Below are 20436 nucleotides of genomic sequence, written 5' to 3' on the forward strand. Positions count from 1 at the left end.
CCTGCTTTCAGATGTAGATCTCTCTGTTCTCGCTATAAGAAAACCCAGACACCAAACTGCTCCTTATTCACTCAGCTACAGTCAATAATAGCTAAAATGTTACATTTAACACTTATAACTGCTGATAGATTGTGCTCTAAAACCCAGAGGCTGATCTCAAATCTGTGCTCGAGCCTCAACAAAGGCTATTTTTGTCATTGCTGATTATTAGGTTGGAAGATTCAAGGATTAAAGCTACTGAGATTGGGAATTTTTGAAGTTGCATTCCCAACTTGTTCCACTAGAGGGCAATACACAAATATTCAACATGAGATGAAAATGGCTAAAAGCTGCATTTTGATGTGTTTAGGCTTTAATATTCATATAAGAGTCCATATAAAACAACATCAAAGCATTACAAATCATAGCTCACATCATTGTGCAAAAATAGTAACACTATACAAGAACAGCTTAAAAAAAGTTGTTGTTTCTCACTCTCTGGGCAGTATTTCTGTTTGTGGGAAGAATATTGTATTCAGTAAACTTGATTTTGTTTTCTTTGTTCTTTATAAATGTACTTTAATAAGTTTATAGTGCCGTACAAATCAGATAAGTGTAGCATGACAGATGTTTGCTTTGAATACACAAACTTTATGCAGGAGTAGGTGATGGATAATAGCTTTGTAAATACCTGAACATGAATAACTTCAAGCTCATTATATAATATTATACTACGGTATCTTTCTAACTAACCAGGCAGCTCATTCTCTTTTTCTTGACAATACTTTTTTAAAGACAGAACACATTTTGTGTCAGCTTGAAAAGAAAGCCAGATGAGATCAGAGGTCAAATGTGATATTTAAAATTCCCACATACCAGCATCATTTTCTAAATGTTGCCAATACAAACAAAAGCAGTAGAATTTTAAACATAGTTTTATAGATAAAAGACATTTTATGAAAGTTTGACCTTTTTCAACCTCAAAGAAGAGGTCAGAGGTCCAAAGTAAGGCGATATTTAGAATCCCCATATATCATCCCCTATATGTTGTCAATACAAACAATGGCTATAAGAGACATAGTTTTAACATAGCTGTATATAGGATTATTAAATCAGATCAATCTATTGGCCCTGAAGGAGACGTCAGAGGTCAAATGTTACATGATATTTTAAATCTTTATAAGCTACTATACGCCAGATTTTAATTGATTGTTAACATGATCCCACTCTACACCCTTACGAGGTTTTCTCGGAATTTATTCTAAACTTTTTACGTTATCATTTTTACAGACAGAAAGAATAACATGTGTACAAACATAACCTCCTTTCTGGAGGTAATAAATCTGATATAAAGGTCAAATGAAAAAGTCATGAAGATTTAAAAAATGTTTGTTTGTAAATACAGATTTTTAGTAATCAGATAGAAAATCTCTATTATGCAGTAATATTTGGTTTTGATACGATACAATTTAATTTCAGTTACACCAACAATTCATCAGACATTTCGAGGGGTGCTCATTTACGTCGCTGTACTCAGTAAACTTTGTGATTCTATTTTGTTTACTGACTCAATTCCAAAACTTTGGGACACTGAAAAAACAAACAAACAAAAAGAAAAAAAACAGAATGTAATGATTTGCAAATCTTATAAGTCTTATAGCCCTTTTTTTTTTTTTTTGTAATAGAACACAGAAAACACATCCGATGTCAAAACTAGCAAGTTTTAAAACTTTGAATTTGATGGCAGCAGCTCACCTCAGAAAACTGTGTTTACCACTATGGCCATAAACATCTGGGAACTGATTAGTTGCTGGAGTTTGGGGACAGTCTTCTCTGATAGAGGATTTTTGCAGTCCTGCGACTTTTATGTCATCTATTTTATTTCATGACACAGCAAATGTTTCACCTGGTCACAGAAGAAAGAAGAAGAAAGTGTACTTCATTGGTCCCCGTGGGGAAAATCGCTCTCTGCATTTAACCCATTCACTCAGTGAAGCAGTGGGCAGCCATTGGGCGCCCGGGGAGCAGTGTCACAGGTCAGAGAGGTAAAGTACAAAGTTCAACACGGCTTATCTGATCTGATCTCAGAGTGCTGAGACTCTGCAACATCACCAAGAGAACTTCAACATTAGATGAGCCCCTTTGAACAAACACTTGGTGACAACGGAGAGGAAGAAATTCCAAACTTCTTTTTAACAGGAGCTCTAGCAGAGTCTGAGAGGGGCAGTCATCTGCCTCAGCTGGCTGGTAGGTCAGGAGAAAGAGAAAAGAATAAAAAAGCAAGGCAAGGCAAGTTTATTTGTATAGCACAATTCAACAACAAGGTGATTCAAAGTGCTTTACAGAGACATTAGAAACAAAAACAAATAAAAGGCATGATTTAAAATTGATTAAAACAAGCAAACAAACTAACTAACAAACAAACAAACATACAAAACAGATAAAATCAGAACAGTAGATAAAATCAGTAGTTAAAATGTAAGTTTTGAAATTTAAGCTTAAGTGCGGATTTGGTGCTTTATTTAAATGCAGCTGAGAACAGGTGAGTCTTCAACCTGGATTTAAATAAACTGAGTGGTTCAGCTGATCTGAGGCTTTCTGGGAGTTTGTTCCAGATATAAGGAGCATAAAAGCTGAATGCAGCAAAATAGATCAGTGACACAGTTTAAATTCAAGACTCTAAACCACGATTTCTACACCAAATGTCCTTCTGCCTGTGGCAGATGTTCTGTAGCAAGCATCCGAATCCAGGTGCAAGGCACATGTTGTAATCTGCGCATGCTACAGAAACCAGATTGTTGCTGAATGGGTGCTCCCAGGTGTGAGTGTGTTCAACTGGGTGAGTGTGAAGTAGGATGGAAAACAGCTTTCATGCTCACTGAGCTGACCCTTACAACAGCAAGGAAAAAGTGAGGACTATATCTGTGTGTGTGTGTGTACATGTTTAGACATCTTTGTGAGGACAGAAAATTGGCATGGTATTATACTTATGGGGACAAAATGCCGTCCCCATAAGTTTGAAGGCTTTTTTGAGGCTCAAAATGTGATTTTAGTTTTAGGGGTATAACTAGGTTATGGTTAGGTTATGGTAGATAATATGGTTAGGATTAGGCATTCATTTTTGATGGTTTCTAACCAGGCTTTCATTAACGTGAGTCTAACAACGATCCAGCGATGAGTACCGTGCTTCTTCCCTTTAAATAGTGGCAGGCAAATGAGGTACAGGTGAACCTCATCCTTCTCAGGTGTGTAGGCCAAAGGCAGGAACCCGTAACGAGTTCCGCCCAGGCGACAGGGGGAGAGAGAAAAACACAAACAAACCCTGCTGCCAGTGTGGGCCAGCCAGAGAGACACGGGACCGTGATATTATAAACAGTTTGCGAGAGCCTGAGTGGCAGAATGAGGAAAGAGCACTGAGATTTAGACCATGCAGAATGGATGCTGATTGGCTTGGAGAAGGTGGGCAAGGCAATTATTGCACTAGAGCAATGAGTGTGGGAAAGTTGAAGTAATGTGAAGAATATACACTAACAGAAAAAAATCCAGGAACACCCAGCTTACACATAAGCTTCATTAAAAGCAGGACACAATACAGGTGTGTAAATAAGAGGGAAACAGTTATACAGTTAAACAGCAGTAACAATAAAGATGTAGTGAGGGCAGACGATTTTAACCCTGGTGAAGGAGAAGGTTTGGAGACGGTGGTGCTGACAAAAAAGACAGGACGCTGACCTGAACATGTTCTGCTCTTCATTGAGAGTGACAGAGATGGGCAAGATTAGAAACTAGTACTTCAGAGGGACAGCTCAGGTTGAGCAGTTTGGAGAAAGAGTTAGAGAGGTGAGGCTGAGGTGGTTTGGACATGTGCAGAGAAGAGAAAGTCAACATATTGGGAAAAAGATGCTGAGTATGGAGACACGAGACAGGAGGAAGACAGGAAGACTACAGAGAAGGTTCATGGATGTAGTGAAGGAGGACATGCAGAGGCTTGGTGTGAAAGAAGATGATGCTGGGCATCAGGAAAAGCCATTATTGCAGTCTGTGAACTGTAACTAAAAGAATCACACTGATCTGATTTGCGTTACTATCTGTATAAAATAAATGGTTTTAAAATGTAAATGTTCTACAAGATTCTTCAGTATTCTTTCTGAAAAGAGAACAAACTGTGAGTAGCATCGTTGTTTCTTATTAGCAGAGAAATATTGTCCTCATTTTCTGACCTAATTTTCAGCCCAGGCCCGATCACAGCAACATGAAAGCTCTTCTTTATCTCTGGATGAGAGACAAAAAGACAGCAGGGTAGGAGAAGTCGCAGACAACTGTACCGTGGAGCAACGGGGGACGGGGCTTTAAATCCAGACATCAGTAGTAATTGTAACAACGTCATTGTTAGAAGCTGATTCCATGGGACAGCCACCTGCAGAGAATGAGACCAACCTCAAGATCTGAAACGATGTTTATCCTCAGAATAGATGAGAAGGAGTGACAGGAATAAGAGGTTTATATTTAAGGATTTATGGGATTTGTCAGAGTGAAGCATAGTTATTTTGCAAGTGGCACAGTTATGAAAATAGGTTCATGCCAGTGAAGCTCCCCCGTCTCATACAGTATGATAAACTAGTGAAATTATGCTTTTTTCCTCCTGATTTTCTTTCTCTTCGACATTTCTAATTCATTCATTTTCACCTTTTTTGTATTTCTGTTCTGTTAAATGGAGCCCTGTTCCATTCAAAATCACAGAAATATTTTTAGAAAAGTAAAAGTAGTAGTGTTGTAGAAAGAAAATACATATTCCTGGCTGGTTGATACAGTCCTGTGAAAAACAAAGCGTATACCCAATGATTCAGTAACACGTAAAACCACCTTTACCAGCAACTTGGAGTAATCCCTTTCTGTATGACTTTATCTATTCATATTTATTTTTTTCTATGTTATTTTCAGGCATTCGTTTATTTACAGCTCTCTTAAGATCCTGCCACAGCATTTTAATTGGATTGAGGTCTGCACTGGGCCAGTGCGACACCTTCTTTATTTTCTTTTTTTATAGATCCGGTCCTCTGCTTGGGATAATTGTCCCAAACATGAGCCACTTTGGCTTTAGCTGTCAGACAGATGGCCTTACATTTGACTCTAAAATATTTTGGTATGAAGAGGAATTCATGGTGACTGCAAGATGCCCAGGTCCTGTGTGTCATGTGAGGGCTGTGTGCAGGCAGGAGTGGTAGAAAGGAGGACCCAATGTGCAGACACTTGGAGGCAAAAACATGAACTGAAAACAACTTTAATGCTGAACTCAAATATAACCAAACTGGAAATACAAATAAACTTACACAGGCAGACAGAACACACAGCATAGGATGAGGGTAGATCGCAACACGGACAGAGGAAAACACAGGGCATCAATACACAGAGGGAGCAGTCAGGGAATGAGAGACAGGAGGGAAACACAAATGGGACAAATCAGGCCTAACAAGACAAGGGAGGCAAAACCAGATACTTTAACATAGGACACAGACTTTCAAAGTAAAACAGGAAACAGAACACAGAGACGCGGACTTGACAAGGGGATACAGCAGACAGGGGAGACAGAGCAACTAAGGAACACAGACAGAAACCAGAAGGCAGAAAAGAAACCAAAAGACTAGAAATGATAAATAATGGCCAAATCAAAGTTCAACAATAATGACAACTCGAAACTCTGGGGCGACGACCCAGGTTTCCTAACTCTGTGGCTACAAGAACACATTATTATTCCTTTACCGTTATGTTTAATACTGTATATGAGGTGTTTGTTGTTGTTGTTGTTGTTGATTTCTTTTGCCAAATATCCCTCTGTACTTTATGGCCAAACATCTCCACTTTGGTCTGTCCAAAGAACACTGTTCAGAAGACAAATCAAACTTTGCACAGATATGTAATTAGTTTTACATAGGCCTGTGAAAAGTGTCTTTTTCACTTGCCTGTATATGACTGTAAATATGCATCAGCACTGTTGTTTAAGGTGGCACTGTTTTGCGTGAGGCCATTCCTACAGATTTATATCTCCAAGGTCCAGGCAGTAAACACACTCTATACTGGAACAACTCTGTATTCAAACAGAGTTGTTCCAGTTTGGCAGTATTCAAACATGCTGCCAGACTGTAGTCTCTCCATCAGTCTCCATTTCCAACAAAGTACAAAAGTAACCCGGGGAAAGAAATAAAATACTTTTCAAAAACAATCAAAATTTAAAAATCACTTTAGTGACAGGAAGCAAATGCAAGAGGAAAGAAAAGTGTCAAAGTCTGTGACCCCGTGATTTCAGTTGGTTTTGATCTGGTGGAGTTTGGGATTATTATTCATTGAATTTTAATTTAGTCTGTTTCACCCAGGCCTTCTGTGCTAGTTGTTATGTATTTCTCGTCCGCTCGTTTTATGTTGTCAAGCTTGTGTTGTCATGTCTACGTCTCTCCATGTTTCCTGTTTTATTTTGAAAGTCTTGTGCTTCTTTGTTCAAGTTTTACTCCCATCATTTGTTTCATTTGTTTCAGCTGTTTCCCAACGTGTTTCCACTTCCTCTGTGTGTATTGAGTCTGTGTGTTTCATTCAGTCTTAGGCTACGTTCACACTGCAGGTCTTGATGCTCAATTCCGATTTTTTGATCAAATCCGATTTTTTTGTCTGCTCGTTCACACTACAAATAAAATGCGACAGCAAACGCGCTCTAGTGTGAACGCTCAAAGCGGCCGCATGCGCAAAAGAAGACGTCACACACAACGCGCTCTGTTTAGACCCAGAGCAACAGTATTGTTTGACCGATGGCCTTAATATAAAGACTTCGGACTTCATGTTTCCCAATTTTTGCTTTAAGTTATTTTGTTATTTACATAATAATGTAAATAACCTAATAATGATCCTTATTGCTGTTTTAGAGGAGCGCTGCTTCAAAGGATAGCTGCAGATTTCTGTCAGAACCTGCAGATTATACAGTACAAATAAAATGTTCACGTTTCCCCAACGTTGTCTTCCCAACAGTTTCACTGACATCTACACTGGATGGCCAGGAAGCGTTCACGATGTCTTATCGGGCGCTTCTCTGGCGCTGATAATTGGCGTCTGTCTTGTGTCAGCGACGTAAAAGACGGATTTAATGCGACTTGACCATCAAACAGCAGTCGCTTTCTAAAACATAGGATATGTATCGGATTCAGGACCACATACGAAAGTGACCCAGATCGGATTTGAAAATATTGGATTTGTGCCGTTCACACTGTCAGACCAGGATCGGATAGATGGGTCGCAAAGGGTCAAAAAAGTCGGATTTGATGCGCTTTCGCCTGCAGTGTGAACGTAGCCTTTGTCAGGTTGTCTGTGTTCTTCCCTTCATATCATATCAAGTTTCAGGTAATTCATGATTCTGTTCAGGTCATGTTCATGTTTATTCTCATAGTTTCCCGCATGCACCTGTTATGAATCATGTTCATGTTTTTGTCACAGTTATCATAGTTGAGTTTTTCCAGTTTAGGTTCTAGTTTAGTTGTCGCCCGGCTCGCCTTTGCTTTGTTTATGTACTCTTGTCATCAGCCACAACAAACGGCTCACTTTTTGTTCTAGTCACGTTTCACGCCCTGTTTTTGGTCTGCATTTGAGTCTAGTATTCTCTCCACAAAGAATCAGCTCCTGCTGATTGTGACAAAAAGCAAAGCTGTTGTTTGGTTTTACCAAAATCTGCTGTATTTATTTGCTTATTTATGTATTGTTACATAAGTAGCATATTAAAAATCTCTGATGGACAAATGACAACAAGCTGGACTGAAATTTCACAGACACACACAGCTCCCAGTATTGCACATGTGCGCTTCCATAAAAAATGCCATATTTCTGATGTCTATGAGAGTAAGTAGTTTCTCATTGTCTAATAAACAGAGTACAATAAAATCAAAATAAAATTGTAGCTGCGTACTTGAGTAACACAAGGTTAAAGTATTACCTAAGTGATTATCATCTGTGTAAAGCTTGACTTCAGCATGTGTGCAGACATAAAGACACATTTGATAATGCGATAAATCCTGATATTCTCCCTGAATTACATCCAAAACACTTTTTAACTGAGTAAAAAAGGTCACTGGAAGTTTAACCTCACTCAGCGATTACATAATCTCCATGAAGTCATTATCATAATCATTTTAGACACGAGCAAAACAAAGGCAGCCTGTGTGGTTTATTGTCTTCTTGCTATAGGTGTCCTGATGCTTTCTGAGGCCAGCGTTGGACAGCAACGGCTCACTGCATCTATTGGATTAGGGGAGGGATTTGACTCTAGGAATAGGCCACAGGCTGGAGACAGCACAGGGGCTGCGTGAGCCTTTGCATCACGGGGGTGTGGTAGGGTGCTTGTGTGGGTTTGAGATGGAGGATGGCGCGTGAAAGTGCGCTTACGTGACCCGGAGGCTAAGCCTGTCTCCACTTGGTTTCGTTGTCTTCGACCCAGACCATCAGCCATGAACCTGTTCTGCTTCACACTGGTAAGATTCATCTTTTGAACTGCTCTAAACTTGAGGTTAGCCTGTGAGGAGACACTTAAAGGAACTAGTGAACCGAGGAAAGTCATGGTACTCTTATGGGAGACACTGCTGATGTTATTATCGTTGACAGGTCTCTCTGCGGGATGAGACAATACAACAAACAACTTTCCTCCAAGATTCGTTCCGATTTCTTTGATGCAGTCTTTTTCTTCTTTACTATCCTTCTATTTCCTGCATTTTGTGCATTTTGTTGGATAAATGATTCCATTATTACAACAGCGTTAGAGAATTGATTATCATATCAACAGATGAGCTTATAGTTGGTCTTGATGTTTCATATAAAATAAATATTAATATTAAGGAGCTGGGAAATCATCATGTGTCAAATTTTATTTGTTGTTGGAAGTGAGACCTTCATGAGTGGGAACATTATATGGTGTAGCTGATCTCACACACCGAGGGGGCAGTAACTATCTGTAGATGACTTTTTTCAAATGTTGTATTATCTTATTATAATGAATGATTAGTGCGTATATGTCTGCATATATCCTATTGTTGCCTTAACAGGTGGGTCAGTCTGAACTAAACAGACATCAGCACACAGGGAGCAGCTGTTTCATTTTCCAACATAATATTTTCATTTCATCATCTCTCTGGGAATGTAATGTAAATGTTCCCCATTTATTTATTTTTATTTTTTAAGTGAGCCCGTACGTAACTTAACGGCCACCAACATTTGTATCCACGACTGAATTTTGTTTGAATTAATACGAGTGGTTTTTGCATAGCCTGTAGCAAAAAGAGGAAGCCCCGTGCTAACCCGCGTACACAAAAAAGGTTCAAATCCCGCCTGGGGCCTGTATTCTCTCTCTCTGGGTTTCCAGTTTCCTCCTACAATCCAAAGACAATGACTGAGACAGGTTAACTGGTGATTCTAAACTGACTGTGAGTGGGAATGGTTGTCTGTCTCTATTTGTTAGCCTTGTGACTGATTATCAACTTGTCCTGATTATTATTAAAGTTCTTAGGTGGGTCAAATACTACAGTACTTAAGAACATGCGTGCTGGCTTTCTGTTTAGGAGGGCTCCACAGAAAGCATGTATGAACCAGCAAACAACCAAAAGCTCAAGGAAGTCCTGCCCAAGTACCACTGCAGTCCTGTTCTTCTGAGGCGCAATGCTGACTGGGGCGGCTCAGATCCTTCAATTACTTCCGTAAGTCTGCTGCCTCTGAGCTTTTATAGACGTAATCAAATACTCAAACGTTCACTGTTACATTTAACTTATAAACACACAATGCAAAACACATGGAATAAGTGTGTTCACAATTTTTGTGCACATTTGCTTACTAAAAGTTGTGTTCTTTGTTTTACCAAGAACCGACCCCTGGGAAAGATGAAGTTTAAAAGAGAGAGCAAAAGGTGAGTTTTACATATATTTTTATTATCATCTTGAGTTTATCTCAATTTTCAATTTCATTCAGGCAATAATTATTTACTTGTGATTTTAGATCATGCGTGCCAAAATCAGCCTTGGACAATGAAATGCTAGGTTGGTGCAAAAGGATCACGTCTCAGATGTTCACATTTCTATTTCTAATCGTAGCTGTACCTTTCTATACGGCTACAATGTGACAGCGTCTTCCCTCTCCACCCCGTGTGTTGCAGAAACAGACATTCATCATACCTGCTGGTTGTCATGTGGTGACAAGAAGGACTTGTTTCATCAAATGAAAGTCCAAGAAAAAGGTACAAAAAAAGAAAAAATATATATATATGTGTGTGTGTGTGTGTGTGTGTGTGTGTGTGTGTGTGTGTGTGTGTGTGTGTGCACATCGCCTAAAACAAAGCACTTAGCAGAAACCAGAAGTCCAGTGAGGTTTACCAAACAGCTGATGCATTACAGGAGAATTTACCACTGGCAGCAATGGCTGGGGTAAAATAGCAAAGTAAGGAGAATCAGCTCCTCTTCGATATGTATGATGAAAAGCAATTTGTTAAACTGCATTACTCACTTGATTGTTGGACTTCATACAAATTAAGGTGAATAAATTATTATGCAATATGTGGATTGATCCTGCAGAGATGTGTGACAGCAGCAAACTGACAACAGAAGACAAAGTGAAGGATGTGAGGTCTGACAGGACACAGACTACTCAGGTACAACCACATCACTTTACAGCACATTTATGATGAGTATAAGACAAAAGCCATGAAAACACAACTCTGTAGTCTCTCTATAATGATTACATTTTGAAATGGAGCCAGAGCACACAGGGCAGTACGTTGTATAATAGGGACTCTCACACTCGTCTTCTGATAAGGAGGCAATCACTTTAGCACCACAAATGATAGTTATTTGCAAAGCCGTGCAGATGGCAGAGTTAAAGGTCTCGTAATCCTGTACCCACATGGATGCGAGTGCCAGACAGGCTTACAAATACCTGGCATTCCTGGATGTTTGTGCACTTGCCATGTGTGCATGTGAGCAAAACGACTGTGCATGTTTATCCTTGCTCACGATCCACGCTCTGCTTATGTAACCAAGGAAAAAGGGGGATTCGATAAAAACAGTGTCAAGTACCAATAAAGATATAAGAATATAATACATCTGTCAGATAATAATTAAATTATAACAAAAGATACGCTTCGTAGGTTCAGATGGAGGTAAGAACTCAACATCTCAAAAAAATCTCTGAGAGGTCAAAGGTATGTCAACCAAATCAGATACAGTGTCCACTGTAATCTGCTCTGTAATCTTTAATCTCCTTTATAAGGACCTTTTATATCTTCCCCGGGGTCTTTAGAACACCTGAATTTGATACCGTTTACCGCATTTCATGCCAGCTGCTGATAAAGTAGTGGAGCATGGAACATTGCTAACATCACAGAAAAAACAAATACACAATGAGGCAGCATATGCATCAAAAGAGACCTGTGTACACCACGGCTACACTTTTTGAATGATGTAACTGGAACGTAGGCAGGAAATGCTCGGATCTTTTACTTTAGCAGTTGTTCCAGTGGTTACCAACCTATGGAGTTTTTGTCCCTTCAGTGCTTTAAGTGACTGTAACGGCAACATGACAAAGTAGTCTTTAGATTTAATTAATCCAGAAGATTGTAACACCTTATAATAAAGATCCCCACCTATGAGCACGTACCTGGTGACAGAAGGAAGGAAACACTCCCTTTGAACAGGAAGAAACCTCCGGCAGAACCAGGCTCAGGCAGATGACCCCCAACCAGTCATCTTTATAAACCAGTTGTAAATTTACAATATCATCCAAATAATACCTTACATTTTGTGTAATTAGTACCAGTAAAAAATATACACATATTTATAACGGTTATTAAAGAGTGTCACCCCGAGGTTTAATGGGACAAGTCTAATGAATGAGCCTCAGTTAGATCTCACGTTCACATAAGCAGTAGCGAGTCAAAAGATCACATTTTGCAAAAATTGAAAACCTGGAAACGGGACATGCAGTTGGTGCAGTCACACCTGCACACTAGTCTGACCAGCTCTGACTGTTTTTTCCTTGTTTTGGGCAGATGTGAGGAAGCAGCAGTTTGGCTGCGGTATAAAATGAGCATACCAAGATCACTGGAATGATCTCAAGCCCTGTAGTTGTTTGTGGGAATGAGATGTAGCCTCAAACTGAATGTCAGGTGTACCAGCAATTCAATGCAAAAAAGGTGCTTTAACACAGATGTCGCTTTCATTTAGAGGAACAGTAGTGGTTTATGGTACAGTAGGTTTCTAGACATATTCCACGATGCAGCTGGTAGTGTTTCTACAAACTAGAAACACTACCAGCCACGCTGTCATGTCTTATAATCATAGTGCTGGGGAACAGCTGAGAAAATCCTGAGGCTGTCAGGAAAGCCAGGCAGGTGGGACCCATTGATCCAGTGTAGAGATATGATATATATTACCTACATGTGCTATAAATATAGTTGACTAAACTGTATATAGTGGATTCAAATCAAAGCTGTACTGAAACAAATTACAATGTGGGCCACAGATTTTAATCTTCTTAGTATGATTCGAAAATGAACATGAATAGATTCGGCAGCAGTCGTTTAGCATGAAGTAAATCATTGTTAAACATAGAAAGTATTATACTTTACTGGCAGTAAGGTGGAAGACCTCATAAAACTAAAAACCCTATTACTCTAGTATTTAGTGTTGTTCTATCTGTTCTGGAGACATGGTTGGTGTTGAATATTTGTACACTGCACTGAATGTATGCATTTGTTTTTATTTGCTTTAATCTAGGAGAGTAAGACATCAGCTGATGCATCGGAATCAATAAAAACTACAGCAAGACTAAGGAAATTACAAAATTTTGTGCAAGCAAGAAGTGGAAAGGGAAAGAGCACATCTAAGAGTAACGGTGAGCTACTCGTGAGGATGCTTTCCAGTTTTTCAATGAATCTGTTTATAATACATGCAATATCTGGTGATCTCATGTAGCAGATGCAGAAATTGTGAGCAACAACAACTCAGTCCTAACCTGCATCGGCCGGAGGAGGAAGACTGAGAGGAGGCTCTCCAAAACTGCTCCGCTGCCACAGCAGCTGTTACAGCAACACGCCAGGAATCTCCATAAAGATCCAGAGGAGGATGAAGCTTGGAGCACAAGGGTTGGAAATTACCTGTGGAGCCCTTTTGACTATCCACAGACTTTCTTCTCTCAGACTTGCTACCAACCTCGACATGGACTTTGTGAGCTGCCACAGACCACAGAATGGGATCGTTTTGAGACCCTCGTACACTGGACAGAGCTGGATAGAAAACAGTCGGGTCTGTCTCCTCCCCAAATGATCCGCTCCATCACAGATTTGCATCTCTACCAAAACACTGTAAGTTATAACCTTGTCATTATTACCATCCATCAGTGAAGCTTCTAAGCAAATGAGAGAAAACAAAGCTGTAAATCAGGAACTAACAACATTTGATTGGGAGTATCTGTGATATGGGCCAGGATATTACGGCTCGTAGTCAAATGCCATGTCCTAAATTATATACTATCATATCCAGACCATAATTTACACAATGAACATCAACTTGCATTTAATAAGACTTGAAACTTGACCAAAAGCTCTTTAGGAAAGTCTAGAGTAATTTATCCAATTCAATGCAACACTTTAGAAGGTCGGCTTATTTACCTCCTGGCAACTCGTTAGCTGAGAACATTGGTGCATCATTAACTTTATTAATAATTTGTAATAATTGTTAACTTAAAGCATAATGTTTGTTTTTTTTAATTAAATCCATAAAAATAACAACAAGTTGTGTTTTAAAGTCCTTATACCAGATTATTTGGGAGCATATGGTATAATAAAGCAGTTTCCCTGTTCCATTACTTTATGCTAAACTAACTAGTAGCTTACAGTGGTACAAGTATTTACCAGACTGGCAGAATTTTTTTTAGCAAATGTAATTTTCCCCAAATGATTATGAATTTAAATCTCTTTTTCTTTTTTATATTTTTGGAAACCCCCCAAATCCCCATAATTGTGATGTCCTTACCTGGATGATTGAGCATGCATCAAGATACACTGATGGAGTTATGTCTTCCTGTCAGCCAATGAAGCTTTCTGTTTGAATGAGCAAACCAATCCAAGATACCTACTTCCTCCTCCCAGCTCTCCTAAGTATCATTATTCTGTGCTTTGCAGGGCTCGCCATCAGTGTTGCCAACTTAGCGACTTTGTCACTATATTTAGCGAGTTTTCAGACCCCTTAGCGACTTTTTTTCTAAAGAAAGTCACTAAAAAAAGACATGAAAGCTCGTATCGCTTTTACTCTCAACAAGCAGCGGGTGCTGTAACGCAGTCAGTTCTTCTTTTACTCTTATGCTGTTTTGTGGATCACAAGGTTTAAAACTAGTTATAAACACACACACAAAGTAACTCCACCAGAGTGTCTATTTCGGGTCACTTGCCGGTCCAAGCCCGGGTAAAGGAGCAGGGTTGGAATTGTGACATTAAAAAAAACCAATAATTGCTAAAAGAAATTTAATTTGTAGTTCTAAATAAACTCTAACTGCATTTAGGACGTTTTTTACTCACTTTATGTCTCTTTCACGATGTTATTTCTCTCTCCAACAACATAGGTTACAATTAGATTAGCATGATCAATTATGCAAATTAGGCGATGACGTCATTTGGCAACTTCTAGCGACTTTTAGGACAACCAATAGCGATTTTCCTTACTGAGGAGTTGGCAACACTGCTCACCGTTCTAAATGTGCTTCAGGGCTCTTTTGGGAACATTTAAGCTAACTGAACTGTAACTGAAATTAGCGCTTAGCGCTTGTGTTTCATCATTGTTTTAATGAAATCAGGAGGTTTTTAAGTACTGGTTTTAATTTCCAGCCTCAGTTATCATTAATGTTTCGTTAGCTCTTCAAAACATCATAATCATAATTTTTTTTAAATAAGTCAATAATGGACTGTTTCTATGAAGGGATTCCACACAGTGTTGAAAGTGGCTGGTTCAGAATGTAATGTTTACACATTTAGGCTACGTCCACACGTACCCGGGTATTTTTGAAAACGCAGATTTTTCTATGCGTTTGCACCTTTCGTCCACACGTAAACGGCGTTTTTGGTCACTGAAAACTGAGATTTTTAAAAACTCCAGCCAGATGAGAAAAACGCAGAAAACGCAGCTTCAAAGGTGTGCGCCTTTTTTGACGTCACACAGTGCGCCACGTTATTGTTTCGGTGAAATGAATTTCTACAATACTGTTACTGTTAATTGTACTCTCTGCAGTGTTTAAATGCTTACATATACACACAGTTACTGTCCCTCCACACATGCGACTCGGTTCTGCTTCTATGCCCCAGCTTTGTTTACTTTTCCCACCGAGGCTTCTAAACTTCTGATTGGCCAACATTTCTGCACTGTTAGGAATCTATCGCCACCTGTTGCTTTGGCATGTTCCTAGCAGCGTTTTCCTTCATTTCTGCCTTTATGTGTGGACGGGATTATTTTTTAAAACGAAAACAGAAAATCTCCGTTTTCAAAAATACCCGTGTACGTGTGGACATAGCCTAAGTTTGTAATCAGGAAAAAGCTGCACTGCATTGTGGGTAGGGTAGATTTGCCATTTGACTCCCACTGAAGCCTAAACCTGCAAATCTTGCTGCTATTTTGATTTCCACAATTCATCTTTGTTGTTGTTAATGTGCATGTTGTGATTGATGTGATAGTAGCATTACATACAATTTTATCAGTAGTGTACACTGAAACGCTTAATTTCACAATATCAAAGTAATATTATCACTCTGCAGTTTATACAGTCTGTTGTCATTTAAGTAAACCTAATCTATTCTAATACTGCAACATATTAGCCTGTGCTCGTTTTAGACATCGACTGTGTAGACTTAATTTGTCCGTATAATTTGGCAACTTAGTGGAGTTTTTTGAACAGCTTCAACTTGCATCCAGACTTACAAACACTCTCAGATATCTTTCAGTTCCCTCTGTGCCAACACCAAAAATCTATAATGGTAAATGACACATTCATTGAAGACTCGAGATCGTGATGCAATCAAGTAACTAGTAATGAATTATTTTTAAAGTCTACCACACAGCACCTCAGGCTGTGACAGTAACCACAAATCTTGTTCAGTGGCTTCAGCCTACATCTAAATTATCAAGTGGTTCTTTAGAATTGAGTTAGAGTGACTCTCGAGACTACAGCAATATAATTTTGCCAATGTGGCCAAATTACTGACTGAAATCAGACTCAACATCATACATCAGACCACATAGTTCAGAGAGCAGTACTGATGAAGCAGCAGGACGGTCAGGAGATATTTACTTTTCAGAAACATCTGCCTTATTATACTCGTTTCCTGTATGTGGTATTAAGAGGTGCTTATCAAACCACTCAGTGCATGACAGCGAGGGCTCAGTTTACGTCCTTGTTGGGAAATTAGCCAACACACACTGTAACAGATTTCTGAGAGCAGCATCGAATTACTGCTAAGCTGATGCTAATGTGCAACCTGTATAAGAAAGGATGCTTTGCTTCATGCTTCACCAGCTTCAGTGACACTTTAGGAAATATATGCAGCTGATCAAAAATAAGCACATGTAATTAATAACTTGTAAAATGTATATTTAAGAAACTCCAACCACAACAAAAATAGCATTTCTGCAAGATGTGTAGCTTCCAGGGTTTAGCCTAATTCAGAACACAGGTTTTATATTGTTGGTGTTCATGTTGCCCACCAGAAAACACACATTTTAATCTGTCTTTTATTCAAACAGTTGACCAGATTTGAGAGATTTGAAGCCTTAAGACAGCACTCGCCTTTAATGAAACCACAGGATAATGAAAGTTGTCTGGTAAGAGAGCCCAGCCTCCTCGTCCTGCCAGCTCGTTCATCTACGGATTCAAACTTTCTTAAATGTTTATTTTCAGGAGCTGTGTTGGATCCTTCTGTTTACAGTGTGCTTTGTTATTCAAGCGAACGCGGGAGCAGAACGGTGAGCTGACCACATCGAGAGTGCGCAGGACAGAGCTGGAACATCTATCTCAGAGTGACAGGAAACACATCGAGGCCTCACCAGAGGGAACACAAACTATCATCTCTGTAAGTCATGCATCTGCAAATGTTGTGTTAATGCAGAAATTTGTTCATGGCTTCATGTAATGAAATAACAAACAATAGTAGGAGAGGGACCAAAATGATGTAGTTATCAAGGCTCAGCTGTGAAACACATCTTCACACTCCAATATGAAAATAATTTTTCTGTTTAAATGCATTAAATGACATCCTATCATCAGCTAGCATTACTAACATTTTCAGCTCAGTATGATTGGACAATGCTGGGCCAGGTTAGCCTTCTGAGGGAACTTAAATTTTGTTAGCGCCCCAGAATTTTTCTTTGCATTGATCATAGACACGATGAATGCATAGTGATCAGTACTTATTGGTAGTTTCTTTAGGATTACCTTCACAGCACTTATTTAACTGACTAAAACTCAGAACAGTGTGAAAGAGAATTGTAGATTTGCACATGTTGGGAGCCAGATACTTATAAGACGTATGTTTGGAGGTGTAAAGATGAGGCTTTGTCCCCACTGTCAAGCATTATGCTGTGTTTGGCTGCCAGTAGTACCGGTATAATGCACAAAGTAAATGAAATAATAAAGGACAAGGAGTACCTCAAAAGTTTTCAACTTCACCACAAATTGCAGCTACATGATTGAAACTTGACACAACTGGGTTTTCTAACAGACAGTGATCCCAAACTCACATCAGAACTGGTTAAAGGCTAAAGTTAAGCTTCTGCAATGACTTTCCCCAAGCCCCGACCACAACCTCAAATATCCAGCCAAATTATTTCAGACGCTTGTTGATGGCTACCAAAAGCATCTGGGGGAACTTGCTAAAGGTCACTAACTGACTATTAGTGGGGTTGTATGGATATGTATTTTTGACCATGTGTATTAAGATAAAATCCCCCAAAATGTACACTTGTGCACCCAATTCTTGTTTTTTTAATCATTTTGACATGTATGCAGTACAACCATTGCACCCTGTAAAAAGTGCAGTTTAAAGAAATCACTTAAAGATGATGTGCAGTATACAGTTTAGCCAAACTCATTTAGATTTCAGACTAAGAGAAGCAGGATGTTAAAAGCTGAGCACAGGAAGTTGGGGATTAAGCTCACCGCACAGCTCCTGGAGTTCTGCTATAAAAAGCAAAGCAGTGTTTGCAGGATTAGGTATTTTGCTTGCCAGAGGAGCTGACGTGTCTGGGATACTGAGCTGTTCAGTCACATGAGGAATCAAACACAGCAGCCTAGGGCCCTGACTCAGCTTTCTGCTTGGTTAGCTTTGTCTTTTATTTATCCTAAAATTCCTGTGGCACAAAATCGACAGAGAACATGACAGAGAACCAAAAGCATATACTGCATTGGAGATAACAACACGAATGAATGTTTTTACTGTGCAGAGCAGAGACATGCAGAAAGGTGAAGCAGAGAAGACGGATGCTGACCATGGGAGACCAATTACTAAAGCGCACCATAGGTCCAGTATCTCTCTGGAAAGCCTCTACAGCCTCAACAGCAGACAAAGCTCCTCAAGTAAGCACCTCTGGGCACAGAACCAAGCACATCCTTCACACCACAACCCAATGAATTATGCAATCCTTGTGTTCTGAGTATCCTATTACCCCTCTTCTGATGCACTAATTTGTCCAGCTACACTGACCGCTGACATATCAAAAACAGAATCCCCATCTCACACTTGTGCTGCTGTGTTACTGAAATGTGGATGAGCATTTTAATTCTGCTGCCCTTTGCTGAAGCCTCTTGTGTTCTGTTTCCCAGGTGGAGTCACCAGTGGGTCAGACTATTCCAGTAACAGAAACAGTCTGAAGCTAGAGGACGATCTGCTATGCACAAGACAGTTTTGTGGCAGAGCCAGAGTCCATACAGAGTATGTGCCAAGTCCATACGACACTGAGTCCCTCAAACTCAAGGTAAACAAGTACGGCAAGCAAATGGAAAATTATTATATTACTATATTATCTTTGATATTTGTGGATTTAAGTTATGACTGATATTCAGATGCTAATTTTAGGGCAATCTCTGCTGGATTTTGAGCCATGCTGGCTACAGTTTTATCACCTTGGTCCTTTCTGAAATATCTCAACAATGATTGGCCCAAAACGTGTACTTGCTCCCTTATCTTTGAGATTAAAGTTTGAATCTTTATCAATGTTCTATACGTACTATTATCTATTAAGAAATGTAATAAAATGGAATGATTTTACTCAGGTGGGAGATGTCATTGACATCATAACCAAGCCTCCCATGGGAATATGGACAGGCATGCTGAATGGCAGAATAGGAAATTTCAAGTTCATCTACGTGGAAGTACTGAGGAAGGAGAACTTGGAAACACAAATCCACAGAGTGAGACACAAATCAACTGTCCAGGAAGTGCTGAAGCGTCTCAGTCTTGAGGTATTTTGCTCTTATTTGAACTGATTTCAGTGGTAACCCAAACATCCTTCCAACAGGAAGCTGTTCCTTCAGCTTTCTTCTGAACGGTACCATTTTTTCTTTTTCAGGAATATTACACATGTTTGCAGCTGGGTGGTTACCAAACTGTAGACGACTTGATGAGGCTGAGGGAGAATCATCTGATGGAGCTGAATGTGACTGATCCAGAGCACAGGCAGCGTCTGCTCGCTGCTGTCAACTCCCTGCAGCAACTGCGCTGTGAGTAATGAACCCCAGACAAGGTCATTGAAGGACAGATGTGCTATAATAGAACCACAAAGAAATATGCTGGGATGTTTGGATCCAGAAAGGAAAAAGAACAAGACACATTAATCCTTTCCTAGACGAGACTGGAAAGGTACCAAAGTTAAAGAGATTAAAGACAACAGGTCTTTGAGTAGTAGCTCTAAGAATAAAGGAGACAGATAACCTGTTCGATCCTAATTCACAGAAATAAAAGTGACTGAATGATTACCGACTGCTCGTCAATTGAGCTCTGCAGCAGTACGTGTGACCAAGCAGTCTTCTCTACTTTGCAGCTGATTGTCAGTTGGAGAATGAAGCTGATCAAAAGGCCGAGAGCTCCACTGAGAACATGAAGGCAGATGTGAGTAACTGCCCCAGAGACTCTGGTTGCCCCATGCCATCTGACAGCCCTGACAGCATCACAGAGGAAGCAGACCTTCATTTTCTCTCTGACCATGCTTTACCAGCCAACGTGACGGCTTAATAAGAGAAAACTATTCCTTGACATGCTTGTTTTATTTCTTCTGTTGCTGTTGACTTGTTTTTCCCACAGCTGTGAAACATGGAAACATACAATAAAAGGCACACTCTGACCCAATACCTCCGCTATGTGTTGGCTTGATTTCTAAAGTAAGACATTTTATAAACCATTTAATTTGTTTC

At 39.6% G+C, this 20436-nt stretch overlaps 1 protein-coding gene across 1 annotated transcript; it reads left to right on the forward strand.

Moving 5' to 3' along the window:
* Positions 1-8325: 8325 nt before the first annotated feature.
* Positions 8326-20364, forward strand: samsn1b (SAM domain, SH3 domain and nuclear localisation signals 1b). The gene is made up of 15 exons (XM_005740157.1): positions 8326-8483; positions 9564-9698; positions 9861-9904; positions 9994-10034; positions 10151-10231; positions 10566-10642; positions 12765-12882; positions 12963-13351; positions 16776-16853; positions 16976-17101; positions 18471-18603; positions 18850-19001; positions 19300-19488; positions 19596-19746; positions 20067-20364. The coding sequence occupies exons 1-15, from the start codon at positions 8460-8462 to the stop codon at positions 20255-20257; spliced, it is 1929 nt and encodes a 642-aa protein (XP_005740214.1). The 5' UTR covers positions 8326-8459; the 3' UTR covers positions 20258-20364.
* The last annotated feature ends 72 nt before the right edge of the window (positions 20365-20436 follow it).

Source organism: Pundamilia nyererei, unplaced genomic scaffold (genome assembly GCF_000239375.1).
Source record: "Pundamilia nyererei isolate P.nyererei 1_Seehausen unplaced genomic scaffold, PunNye1.0 scaffold00097, whole genome shotgun sequence".
Taxonomy (NCBI): domain Eukaryota; kingdom Metazoa; phylum Chordata; class Actinopteri; order Cichliformes; family Cichlidae; genus Pundamilia; species Pundamilia nyererei.